The sequence below is a fragment of the Rhamphochromis sp. 'chilingali' genome, assembly GCF_963969265.1.
Source record: "Rhamphochromis sp. 'chilingali' genome assembly, chromosome: 4".
NCBI lineage: Eukaryota > Metazoa > Chordata > Actinopteri > Cichliformes > Cichlidae > Rhamphochromis > Rhamphochromis sp. 'chilingali'.
Genome location: NC_137948.1, coordinates 15,204,908 through 15,218,744, shown reverse-complemented (window position 1 = coordinate 15,218,744; position 13,837 = coordinate 15,204,908). Strand labels below are relative to the sequence as shown.

The window sequence follows — 13,837 nt, the reverse complement described above, 5'->3', positions numbered from 1 at the left end:
ATCCATTAGGCCACTGGGGCGCGTACGAGTCGTCTCGAGAAAATTACACTAATATTAATTGAGGATAAGTGACAAACCATACTAAAAGGCAGTAAAAAAATAAGTTAGTGGTTGATTTTTTTCTGTTTGGTTTGGAATCCATATCTATGTTTCTATTTTTATTTTTAATAAACGTACTGAATAAATCCAACTCAATGAAACGGCGCAGCCATTGCTCGCTACTCGGTTACTAAGCAACTAAGACCAAACCATTGTGTCAAGCTAGACGTAGAAAAACCGTGCTGCTTCCTGTTTAACAGCAAACTCGGATTGAATACAAAATGGTATTATGTTCCTTTTCCCGATATTACAAGCTTTGTATTCGGCTTATTCACAGGAGAAAACAATCTGCCTCCGTTAAACAGTTTACGTTGAATAGATGTTAAACAGTCTCGTTAAATTGTGAAGTCTAGTGGTCGTAATTTTTATTTTGAAAGTCGTCGAGCGGAAACTTTTAACCATGTCGTTGTTAACGACAAACTAGCTAATGCTATCGACATCTAAGTAGAAAATACACCACGCCACAGCGTAAAACTTGTTATTTTCTTCTCTCTCTCTCTTTGTTTTTTAAATCACGGCAGAGCCGTAAGAGAATTTAGTTGTCGTTTACCCCGTTGTGAGGTTTTAATGACTAATTAAACCAACAGTGACCATTAAATGGTAAAAGGTTACGGACGCAATAACGTAGCTAACACCAAACGTTACCTGGGTTAGTGATAATCAAGCCTCAGCTAAGGAGAGACTTATCGAAATGGTGAGCTGATGTTTTTGGAAACTTAACGCCAGGGATGTTCTGATATCTTATAATATTATATATTTCTGCTTGTTTTTGCCTTGCTTAACCGTTCCTTTGGTGGTCCGATTAACCCTAACCCCACCATTTAGGTAGAAGCTGTGCTATAACTCGATATAGTAAATTTGTTTTCCTCGGTAGATTCTCTCTCGGGTCAAACCAGCCGTGGGAGGAGAGACATCAACGAGCATTGGTGAGAAAAACAAAAGAAATAAAAGCAAGCTCCCCCGATTGGAGGAATACCTGCAGCAGAGAGACTACCTGGGAGCCTTGACGTTGTTAGAGGTACTTAAGGAAAAACTCAGTACACATCTTTTGGTATCCTCTGCTCAGCATATCGTAAGGTAAAGACCCTGCAGTTATAGAGGGAGAACCCCCACCTTTAGAAGAGCCTCTATATACATCCGCTTGACAACAGTGGGGAGGAAGGACTCCCCATTTGCAGGAAAAAACAAACAAATAAGATACACAAAGAATGTGTTTCTGGATGAGGCTCTCCACTTTTTAACCTCCTGCAGTGTAACTTTTTCGCATTTTTTTTTTTTTTTAATTTAGATAGACACAAAAAAATTCCCTCCATTCAGCTGTCATTCTCTGCATCTCCAGCTCTTTTTTTTAGCACTATTGATTTGTGTCAGTTTATTGACAAATGTAAGTACAATGTGCCTTTAAAATTGAAGATGGGCACACAAAGATTTGCATATCTATCCATTGTCTCCCAAAGGCCTGATAATTCAGGACTTTATATGTGAGTAGATTCATTTTCGATTATTTCCCATTCGAACTCTTGCACATGTGGGATCAACAGCATATTTAATGCTTTTCACAAGGGCTACCCTTCCCTAGATGGAACAGTTATGAGATTTTATGCATTCCTAAATCAAAAGTAGCTGAATCCTGACCTGCACTGTGTGTGCAGTGTGGTCTTACGTGAGAATCAGAATCAGCAGACCACTACCTCTGCTTCAAGGTTCAACAATTCCTGAAATCCTCTGAGCACCCAATCTGGCACCAACAACCATTCCACATTCATTGTCACTTAAATCACTTTTCTTCACCATTCAGATGCTCAGTTTGAAATTCAGAAACTGTTGACTATGTCTGCCTGTCTAAATATGTCTAAATGCATTGATTTTCTGCCATGTGATTTGGCTGATTATTTGCATTAAGAATCAGTTGAACAGATATACGTAATGAAATGTTGGTGAGTGTATGCTGACCAGTTGCACCTGCGTGTATAGCTATTCTCCAAAGGCTCATTTCCCCCCCATGGCAAACCCTGACTATGGGGAGATAAGTTAGAGTATTATTAGATTGTCACGACTGTGTGAGCAGATCAAACTAGAATATAGTATACAGTATATTCTTAGTTTCTTACAACTCCATGATGAGAGGCTAAGTAGTGCTGCTGTTCAGACTGTTGATTTGTGAAACGTCAAACGGTGTTGCTGCACCTGCTCATGTCTTGCTGTGTCATGTCTAGTTTCAGAAAAATATTGGCGAGAGAGAGGAGGATGCAGACCTCTGGATTGGGTACTGCGCCTTTCACTTGGGGGATTACAAGAAAGCTATGGAGGTAGTTTTTGTTGTACATGAGTGTGAATGCGCGTGTTTTCCTTGATACAGCCCCCAAATACTTTATTCACATATCAAAACGCTTTTGTAGGGTAATGTTTGATTATCCATTATACTCTTTCCATTTCCTGATAGGAGTACAAGTCGATGACCAACAAACCTGAGTGTCCTGCTGAGGTCTGGGTCTACTTGGCCTGTGCCCTGTTTTTTCTGGGGCTCTATAAAGAAGCAGAGGAGGCTGCATCCAAGGGTAGGCAGATATTTGTGTACAATGTTACTGAAGGGCAGACGTGCACTAGTATTCTGTGGAACTGTTACAAGTAGAGTCCCAGACTGGGACATGTTTGGTTTACCAAGAGCAGCAACTGCTTTAATATAAAAATGTGTACTTACTTGGTTCAGCAGTTGATGGCAAGCTTTTGAAAGCAAAGGTATTGCATATAGATCGAACATTACAGAGTCAAGGTTAATTTGACCACGTTTAGTGACATCTAACATGTTGAAACCCTTCCTGTGTGTCCAAATCAATATACTTCAGCTAGACTGTCCTGCAGCAGCAAGAAGGGTTATCAGCGTGTGAGGATTTAGTGGTGATGCAGTTTATTGCTTTATAAAAAAAGACTGCAACGACTAATCATTGATCTGTTTGTTTTTTTTCTTTGCTTCATCACATTTAAGGAAACTCAGGATTACTGTATTTACTTTATTTTAAATAAACACATCAGTGTCTGGTGTGAGAACCTCGTTGTGCAGCATCAGACAGCCAATCAGAAAGCTGTGAATAATGAATAATGATCCAATAGACAATAAATATGATTTGCATTTTATTTTGTTTGTTTCTTACCAAGTTAATTTTAATGTGTCGCACACCAGTTTGTTCTCAAAAGATGCTCCTCTTGTGTAAGATTTGGTATTTGTGTGTTTTAGTGTTTATTTTAAGCCTTTCATTGAAAAAAAAGCTTACAGGATTTTTTTAAAAGGGCTTTTATTTTGAAGAGTGTAAACTTGATGTACACAGAGATTACTGATAAGATTTAATAAGTTATCCTGTGTGATTGAAGACTACCTCGCATTTAAGCCACGGCCCATTCTTTGTGTGAGTTCTGTGTCCTGATGTTGTTATATAACCACTGAGAGCTAGGTAATGTTGTAATGACTGGTTTCCTTGTTCTGGTGTGGTTTGCTGTCTAACTGAATTTGGTGTCTCTTGTTCTCCCTAGCACCTATGTCCCCCCTCCAAAACAGGCTCCTTTTTCACTTGGCTCACAAGGTTTGAAAATTATCCCTTTATTATCACACTTTTATGTATTTTCTGTGCTTTGTCTGACTACCATGTTAATTCTTTTACGCAACACTGATTTCGAAGTTTTTTTCATCTACATCTGATTTGTTTGTGAGTTTGATTCATGTTTTCTTGCCCTCTCCCTTGTCTTTACAACCACAGTCATCAGTGGCACTCACTTACTCAGTTTTTACTCAGTCAGCACACCTTTGCAATATATTGAAGCTTCAAAAACAGCTGAAAGTGTGCTTGGCTCTGGCAGTAATGAAGTGTCAGAAAGAAAGTGTCAGTTTATGAGTTTATGTGTAATGAAATGAACTATATAAAGAAAACAGTGATTAATAGTGTTACAATATAAATAATTACAAGTGTTATTTCTAAGCAATTCTTTGACTAAAACTGCACTACTACTCCAGATCTGCCAGATCCCACTTTAATCCCTGGTCAATCACAACACAGGAATAATTACCCCCCAAAAATAGAGATGATGTAAAAAGAAAATGCGTGTCTGAAAACGATCTGCTCAGCACATGAAGGTTTACACCTGCCAGAAGCGATCACACCTCTGATTGCTGTTCCCTTCGTGTCCGTTGTCTTCATATCATCGTCTCAGTTCAATGATGAGAAGAGGCTGATGAGTTTCCACCAGAACCTGGAGGATGTGACAGAAGACCAGCTGAGCCTGGCATCCATCCACTACATGCGCTCGCACTATCAGGAGGCCATAGACATCTATAAACGCCTTCTGCTGCAGAACAGGTCTGTGCCTTTCCTTCCCTTTCAATCTTTGACATTTGTTTCACACTCCTGCTGTACTTCAGCGCATCTTAGGAACCCCTTAAAAGGTGAGAGTCTTTTAATGGAGGGGTATTAGATTTTATGACTTTGACACTTCGTGCAGACACACAGATAGTGCCATTGACGGTGCAGTAGACCTGGTGAGCCTTCTTTCTCCAACCACTGTGCTGTATTTGGAGCATCCAGATGCGAAAAAGAAAATACTTTGATTTCAGTAGGCATCTCCTGCCTCTTCTTGCAGAGTTATTATGTATTTATGGCTTTGGAACATGTGAGCAGCTGAGGTGGGGGTTTTTTTTTGCTTGTTTGTTTGTTTCACTGTGTTGACAGTTAAAGATCTGCCAGCTGCCAGCAGCTCTGAGGACCGCTACTTCCTTTGACTGCTGACACTGAAATGCAAAGATTTTAAACTAGTGCTGAGAAGATTCGTGAATCGACTTTTCTGAAACACTCGATGTGCCTCATTTGGCTTAGCTGGACTGCATTTATCCAGTCCTCATGTCTTAAGTGTTTCCTTGATTGTGCTTGTTTGGTTCCTGTAATGACTTTTTAGCTCCATCTGACTTCACTAAAAATATATTATTGAAAAATAGAGATTTGTAAAAAATATTTGTTGTCAGGGGGTTTCTCTTTCTTACATGTGGAAGATAAAAGCTGTTTTGCAGGATTTTGTACTGGAGCTGGCAGAGTAAAGTCCATTTAATGTCTGATCTCACTGATTTAAACATTTTTAGATGTTACCGTTGGATATTGTCCACATAGTTCGTGGGTACAGTGCAAAGGGAGAGTGACCCCTTTGATACAGACTTCACTCCACAGACCTTCAAATCTTAGTCTTTTCAGATTTACAGTTAACTTAAAATATCCTTTTCAACTTTCTCATTTAAAAATGAGAATGTATATCTACAGTCGTGACACAAGAAAACAAGTTTCTGTCATTTGCTAGGTGTGAGAAAATGTGTTGTTTTGAAATGCATAGCTGTCTCTCAGTGTAGACTTCTATATGTAATGTGAGCACTATTTTATCTTGCCAAGATGGGCTGTTTTGTGATCATGTGCAGATGGATAGATGTGATGTCTGGGTGAAAGGCTGGGTACATCCCAAACAGCTGACACGTAAAGAGACAATTATACACACTCACCTAAAGCCAATTGAGAAACACTAATTAATCTAACAAGCATGTCTGTGGACTGTGGGAGGAACCCCACAACAGAGAGGACCTGCAAACTCCAACCGGCTGGCAAGTTTGATCACAGAACCTTTAAAATCTTCCAAGTGGACTTGTTGCACGGGTGGCATCCCATTCTTTCACAAATGTTTGTAGAAACAGTCTGCATGCCTTGGTGTTTGAAGGCTTAAAATAATTAATAATAATGATTATCGTGAGAACTTTATTTATTAAGATATTTGTTAAAAAAAGAAGACAAAATTAGCCAGAAAGTCATTTTTATCTTAAATCTCGTCTTTTCAGAGATTTTCTGGCTCTGAAAGTGTACGTGGCTCTGTGTTACTACAAGCTGGACTACTATGATGTCTCCCAAGAGGTGCTGGCCGTGTACCTGCAGAGTATCTCCGACTCCACTATTGCTCTCAACCTCAAGGCTTGCAACCACTACAGACTTTATAACGGCAAAGCAGCAGAGGTACCGAGCTGCATGTCCTGGTCGATACTTTGGTGGTTCTTCATCTTTATTGTTGTGAATGTAACTGTGTAATGAGTTATTATTAAGAAGGTTTAAGGGGTAATGATAAAAAGTCTAAATTAATCTTTTTTAGCTTTACCCATTTTACATGTCACCATGTGCTATTACAGTAGCATGAAAAGTCCAACAGTTTCTAACATTTGTGTGAGGCTGAGCTGCTTGTTCTCATGTTTTTTTTTAAATTACTTGCTCTGTTACACTTGAGTGGTTGCCCTTTTTATTTCTTAGATGATTTTAGCTAGTAGGTTTGACGTGTGTGTGTGTGCGTGTGTGTGTGTGTGTGTGTGTGCGTGTGTGTGTGTGCGTGTGTGTGTGTGTGCGTGTGTGCATGTGCTCTGGTCCCCTTAGGCTGAGTTGAAGAACCTAATCGACATCTCTTCCTGCTCCTTTGAGTTTGCTAAGGAGCTTATCCGACACAACCTGGTAAGCTCTCCACAAGCTTCAGCTGTAAGTGAGCAGGTGTGTGTGTGTGTGTGTGTGTGTGTGTGTGTGTGTGTGTGTGTGTGTGTGTGTGTGTGTGTGTGTGTGTGTGTGTGTGTACACACTAGTGACTGCTACACTTCAACACTCTGAATCCCTGTGTACTGCAGGTGGTGTTTCGTGGTGGGGAGGGTGCATTGCAGGTACTGCCTCCTCTGATTGATGTGATCCCTGAAGCCAGACTCAACCTGGTCATCTACTATCTCAGGCAAGGTGTGTAGCCACGTCACAGCAACGTTGTTGTTGTTTTGTTTTTTTTAATACAGGCAAAACAAGGGATTAGACAGGGTATACTAGTACAGAGTGCAACACAAATGCATATACTATTATATATTGTAAATATATTTATTAGTTTCAGATGTAGCCATTCTTGTATTTTGCTTGTTTACATTATTGTATTTTGCACAACTCTGTTGCTTGTGAAGCTCGCACACAAGAATTTCACTCACATGTGCTGTACCAATGTACCTGCACATGTGATGTGACAATAAAAGTGATTTGATTTGATTTGATGAGGCCTCAAGCCTGGGAATCTGTTAGTCCTTCTTCTGTTATGGAAGCCGTGGGGGTCATTACTCAGGGCTCATGGCCAAGTGAAAGTAGAAACGCAGATCGATCAGTAAATCAGCAGCATAGCCCTGTACTCCTTATTATTCTGCAGACACTGCATCAACCTGTCTTTCCTGACAGATAAAGTCTCCACCCTCTCTGCATTTGTGAACAACACCCTGAGATGCTTCAACTCCTTCGCTTGTGGCAGCAACTGCTCCCCAACCTGGAGTGGGCACCCCATCCTTTTTTTTTTACTGAGAACAATGTCCTCACACTTAGAGGGCAATTGTCAACTACAAAAATCAGAGACAAGATTGCGAGACACAATGTCCTTCACCCCTGTCCGACCAATCCAGCCCATGTTATAATGCAGCTACAACCACAACTGCATTTATGCTTCAGAAATCTTCTTGGTCTAGATGAACAACATGTGTCATGAGTATGTTGAAACACAGTCCTATTGGCACACTATGTAATACTAACTTATTATGCCATTCATCTAATAACAAACCAAAACATTAGTGATACAATAGCTTCTCTGACTCACAATCTATTGCAATTTACAAGTTAATGCCCATAAAGCGACAAATCTGACCATGAGCATAATTTGGGTGAAGATTAGGAGACAATTGTGTGCAAGTGAACAGTACTGTGAGAGGATCAGCGATTCTTGTGAAATGGGGATAAATGGGTGACGTACACCTTGGCTTTGCAAAAGCTCATTGGTCCTTTGGAGGAGCTAAAAATTATGGGCAAACATAACGTGATGCACTCTTTCTTTCGCAGCATCAAATTTATCGTGCAGCATCACTATTCAGTGATAATAGATGTTAATTTCATGTAAAGCTGTATTAATCACCAGATTTTGATCGAGTTGACGCATTCACATACTCGCATTTCTGCTCACAGACGATGTCGAGGAAGCTTATAACCTCATCCAGGATTTGGTCCCCACCACGCCTCAGGTGAGGTTAAGTTTTAATTTTGTCTTTTTAAACGTTTGGTCGTAGTGTTTCACTCCAAAAGTCTCTCCAGTTTCACTTTAATATGATATTTGTTAAAGTTTGATGTTAAGTTTAGAGTCAGTGCTTGTATTTTTAAAGTCACTGTATGGTCTTGTTACAGGAAAGAAAATGCCCAATAAAACAAAAACAACCCCGGCAGATTAAATAAATCCTGCTAACAAAAACTCTTCTTCTTTCTTCCCACTTAAGAGCTCTCGAGGAGATTTTTCTTTCCTCTGATCAGTTTATTTTTTTATCTTCAAAAGCACTTTAATGTCTCCTGGATCTGAACAATCTGAAACTCATGATGTGTTTGGCTTTTGTATTCCTTTTATGTTTTGTTTTTTTCCCTTACTTGTTGGAATGGATTTTGACGGACTTTGAAGCTGCGATGAAACAATGGATCAAATGATTCACTCTGATCTTCTTTTTTTTTAATAGGAGTACATTTTGAAAGGAGTGGTAAACGCTGCTTTAGGACAAAAAATCGGATCAGTGAGTATTTCTGTAAGAGTTACATGCAAACAAAAATGATGGCTCCGTGTGTGAGACAAATGTGCAATTGTGCTTTCGTGTTTCAGAGGGATCACTTAAAAATTGCTCAGCAGTTCTTTCAGCTGGTCGGAGGCTCGGCGAGCGAGTGCGGTACGCCCCACAGAAATCTGACCTGTTTTATTATTTGAGGAAAGTGTGTTAGCATGTGTGTATTACATTTTCTATCCTTTCAGATACTATTCCTGGCAGACAGTGCATGGCCTCCTGCTTCTTTCTCTTGAAACAGTTTGAAGACGTTCTCATTTATCTCAACTCGGTCAAGGTTGGTGTTGCTCGCTTGCAGTGGAGAGTCAGTGTTATTTATTTTTTTATTCAGGTAAAAAAAAAGACACTCGCCCACACGCTGGGTGAGAAGTGCCACTTCAGATGACAAGTGGTGCTTTACATTTATGTGTGTGTGTGTGTGTGTGTGTGTGTGTGTGTGTGTGTGTGTGTGTGTGTGTGTGTGTGTGTGTGTGTTTTCTCCTCCGTGATTCGTGCTACCAAGACAAGGCTGACACTCGTTTTATTTCTGGACACGTAGGCACTCGTCCTTTTTGTGCTTTTCTTTTTCAGGGTTACTTCTACAACGATGACACATTCAACTTCAACTATGCTCAGGCAAAAGCAGCGATTGGCAACTACAGAGAGGCAGAAGAGGTGCGCTAACTGAGCAGCCATTTATATGTGTCTGTGAATAAATTGTTGGCCTTTTTCTTTTTACTGATTTTAATTTTTGGTTCACAGGTTTTTCTGCTCATTCAGAGTGAAAAGATCAAGAATGACTACGTTTACCTCAGCTGGCTGGCACGATGCTGTATGTATAGTCGATGTTATACTAACGGTAATACAGTGTATTTACAGTCACAAGCCACATTATTAGGTACACTTTGCTACTACAATAATAAGGGGGTCTTTCATTATTCAGCCCTGGTTTAAATCTTTGTGGCATAGATTCAGTGAGAAGCTGGAATTTCCTCAGAGATTTCCATCCATATTGACATGACAGCATCACACAGTTGTTGCAGAGTGCAGTGAAGTATCACTAGTTGGGGTTTTTTCCTGCTTAGGGGAATTTGTGTTGCCTCCCTCCAATGAGATTTCAGTCAGAGCCAAATTAAATTTCCCAATTTCAATCAAACACTTGCTGCTGATTTGTCAGCAGCATAGACTCATTGCCATACTATATGCAGACTTGTCATGCATGTGTGTGTGCGGTCATCCCAGAAAACCCTGAGAAAGCAAACTCCTACTCTGCTTGTTCAGTATTTGTAAAATGGTAAATGGTAAAGTCCAGTTAAACAATAAAACAAAAAGTGCATCTGTCACAACAGGGATTCACACAAAAACATAACAGAAGAAAATCTGTCCTGGGCAGCTCAACTCTGAGCTAGACTTTGACACAGAAGGATTAAAAGGTGCTATCGTGGGCGATTGTGGCTCAAGAGTTGGCAGTTCGTCTTGTAATCGGAAGGTTGCTGGTTCGAGCCCCGGCTCCGACAGTCTCGGTCGTTGTGTCCTTGGGCAAGACACTTCACCTACCGCCTACTGGTGATGGCCAGAGGGGCCGATGACACGATATGGCAGCCTCGCTTCTGAGGCTTGGCTGATTCTGTCAAAAATAATCAGTAAAACTGTAAGAGTAATCCTCACTGCAGCCGGCTGCCAACACAAGAACGCCATCTGTTAATTTCACTCTGCTGATAAGGTGTTTGTTCAGTATGAAGATGAGGAGTTTTGCATATATTATAACTAAGTGTGTAACAACCAAACGAGGAGCATAAATGATCCCGTTTCTTAGTTGCTGCTGCCAGCTGCACAAACATCTGTGAAACCTTTTTAGGTAGACATGAAAAGGATACAGTAATCTTCATCTGATCACATAAAAGCTCTTAGACACCTTTACACAGTGAAAATAGAAATGAGCGCCCCTTTTTACTCGTTCACCGAGGCTGAGGCCCGAATCAAACATTTCCAGCCTGAGGCCTTTAAAGAATTTAAGGTCTCTCATCACTCAGCTGGAGTTTCTCTCAGCAGCTCTGAGAAACCTCTGATGGAAGAAATTTCTTCCATTCTCAGCTTTAATCTACATCAATAAAACCTGCCCGCAGCCTTTAAAATGTTCCATATTTGAATGTAAAAGAGCTGAAACTGCATGTGAGTGTTGGGTTATTGAACACTGATCTCGGTCTCATCAGACATAATGAACCAGAAGGGTCAGCTTGCCTGGGAGCTCTACCTGAAGATGGGAACCTCCTCAGATTCCTTCCATCTGCTCCAGCTCATTGCCAATGACTGCTACAAGGTGACATCCTCCTCCCTCCTCTTCCTCTTGTACTGTATGTGGTGGCTGTTTTAACCCGGTGAGATCTTACTCATCAGCAGCGATGACCCCAATCCTATCAGAACACGAAGTCTCAGCAATCAGGGGACAAAAAAAGTGTTTACATTGCTCCAAAAATACTTTTTTGCTCATCTTCAGAACAAACTGGAGGGTTATGCTCATAACTGCGACTTCACAGGGTTCATTTTAAGATTTTGGAGAAAATGAGTTAGTCAGCTGGGATATGTTCCTGCCCCTCCACCATAGCCCCGAATAAGAGATTAAGTAGACAGGGAAAACGAATCAATTATATTGATTGATTAATTAGTGGTTAGTTAGTGGTTTCCTTTCCAAACACTGAAGGAAAGATTAATGATAAGAAATGAAAACTATTATTTAGTCGCAGCCCTGCTTTGAATATTTATTTGCCTTTTGTGATGAATTTACACAAAGTGCCACAGCTAATGATTTGATACTTTATTGAGTAACTTGCTGATTATTTATTTTCCATAGATGGAGACAAGACAAAAACCTGTCACGGTATCAGATCAATAAAAGCAGCAAATACTCAGCCTCATAACAACAACAGTACTTTTATGTTTTTGTTTGTCTGAGAGTAAATCATTGATTCTGGCTGCTGCATGACTACACGTGGCAGCTCGCTTGTTAAAACGCCTTCATTTATTGCTGAAGGCAGGAGTCCTTCAGTTCAGTTGTGTAACATTTCTGAGGAATGCCTGCATCCTGAATTCAGAAATGTCAGATGTATTTTAGAAGTCCCAAATGTCACCTTAAATGGAGAAACGGCACCTTTTATGCTCCGCCTGCTGGATTTTGTGGTATTTTTCACAGGCTGTGCAGCTGCAGTCTTTACCGAAAATATTTTGATATCTTTTTAAAGTGGACTTACTGTGTTTTTCTTTATTTTCTGTGTGTAACTGTCAGAGTGCTGGATGCTTACATATAAATGAGGTCATCACTGAGTCAAAAACTCACTTTTAGCTTCACAGACTTCAGACTCTTACCTCTAAACATCTTGCTGTCAAAGAGAGGAGATATCTGTAATAAGGTCATCTCAGGGACACAGCTCTGACTGTGAGCACAGGAATCCACTTGCTGTTTGTGAGGGGCAGCCAATCAGAAGACACAGGGCCTCAAAGAGACACAAACTGCTTGTTTTAGACAGTGGATTAACTGAGGGGCAGCACAAGGGGCCGGCATGAAATAAAAAAGCCGTGAATCACACAAAACTACTCTAAAGTCCAAAAACAACAATATGGAGCTGGGAATGAGCATAAATAGTCCACCTGAAGTTAAAGAAGTTAGTAAACAGGCTTTGCGTGACGATGCTCATGACTGCAGCCTGTCGTTTCAGATGGGTCAGTTCTACTACGCAGCGAAGGCCTTTGATGCACTGGAGAAGCTGGACCCAGCCTCCAACTACTGGGAGGGGAAAAGAGGGGCGTGTGTCGGCGTCTTTCAGCTCATACTGGCAAACAAGGAGCCCAAGTATGTTTGTCTCTCTTTCCTGTGGGGTGGTTTTAGTTTTGATCATCGTGCCGTCTGCAGGAATGGGTGTGAGGTTTAAGCAAAGTAAACATGAGAGATTGTGCATTCTTTACGTAATCTTGTATCCTCACATATCCTGTTTTCACCCTAGGGAGACTCTTAAAGAGGTGCTGACCCTCTTGCGAAATTCAGGAAACCCCCAGGTTGAGTACATCATCCGAATTATGAGGAAGTGGGCCAAAGACAACAGAGTCCTCCTCTCGTGACAGCCTTGAGCCTTCAGTGCTGAACTGAAGACTCCAAGCCCACGATAAGAGCTGCCGGGATGCAGACAGCAGCACTGATGATTTATCCCACATCAAGAAGGATTTGTATTTTTCTACTATACTCTAGTTCTTTGTGCTGTTCTGTGTACATGTATTTAAATTTAACACATAATTTAACTGGATTAAACTTTTTTAAAACAAATGTCAGTGTGTAAACATTTTCAGACCATAAATTACACACTAAACACTTCATACTGTCAACATCTATAAACATCAGTGGCTATTTCTAAACGTTGCACATTTCCTAAGAGTTTATTGAGCATAGCTGCTAAGCTGTGCTCTGTACCAGTGAAGGAAGGATTCCAGTCTTAGTATTAACTCTGAAAAAATACTTTAGGTTTTCTACAATTTAATTTTTAAAGTTACATAAAGGTCCACCATTTGAAGTACACTTTACCTGCACAACTAGTATTTCCACATTGCACTATGGTGTGCATGGGCTCACATATAAACAGTTAAAGGAGCACTCACTTCAGGCAGTATTCCACTTTTATACGGCTGTTATGACCCTGGCCTTCGTCTGAGACCTGTCTTTAAAAGGAAAATATTGAAATGGGTAAAATACGTGCTTTTCATGTGCTATTAATGAAGCTGCAGTAAGGGCCTGATAGGTCTCTGTGACTCACACCAGTCTGTCTGACATCACCTCCTTCACTCATTTTTCCTGTTAAAATAGGAAAAAGAGTGGTGCCCATTTTTTGGCCAGTTTCCTCATTAACATCTTCTGTTAACATGATAAACGTGTAATAGATTACAGTATTGGACCAGAATAGACATTTTTATTAAAATCATTAATTATTCTGTTCATCAGTCATTTGCAGCACGGTTTTGTTTTTCTGGTTTTATTTAAAAGGAAAATCAGTTTTCTGAGTGACATCAAATCTTTGACATGCAGTAAGCGTGTGGAAATGTCAGTAG

At 40.4% G+C, this 13,837-nt stretch overlaps 1 protein-coding gene across 1 annotated transcript; it reads left to right on the top strand.

The window, feature by feature from the left end:
- The first annotated feature begins 503 nt into the window (after positions 1 to 503).
- Positions 504 to 13,068, top strand: ift56 (intraflagellar transport 56). Its single transcript, XM_080879466.1, has 18 exons — positions 504 to 793; positions 974 to 1,117; positions 2,316 to 2,408; positions 2,543 to 2,657; positions 3,628 to 3,677; positions 4,303 to 4,448; positions 5,960 to 6,131; positions 6,540 to 6,614; positions 6,782 to 6,884; positions 8,133 to 8,188; positions 8,669 to 8,722; positions 8,809 to 8,872; positions 8,956 to 9,044; positions 9,338 to 9,421; positions 9,509 to 9,578; positions 10,960 to 11,066; positions 12,460 to 12,593; positions 12,745 to 13,068. Exons 1-18 carry the CDS (start codon positions 791 to 793, stop codon positions 12,857 to 12,859), a joined length of 1,674 nt encoding a protein of 557 aa, XP_080735592.1. The 5' UTR covers positions 504 to 790; the 3' UTR covers positions 12,860 to 13,068.
- The last annotated feature ends 769 nt before the right edge of the window (positions 13,069 to 13,837 follow it).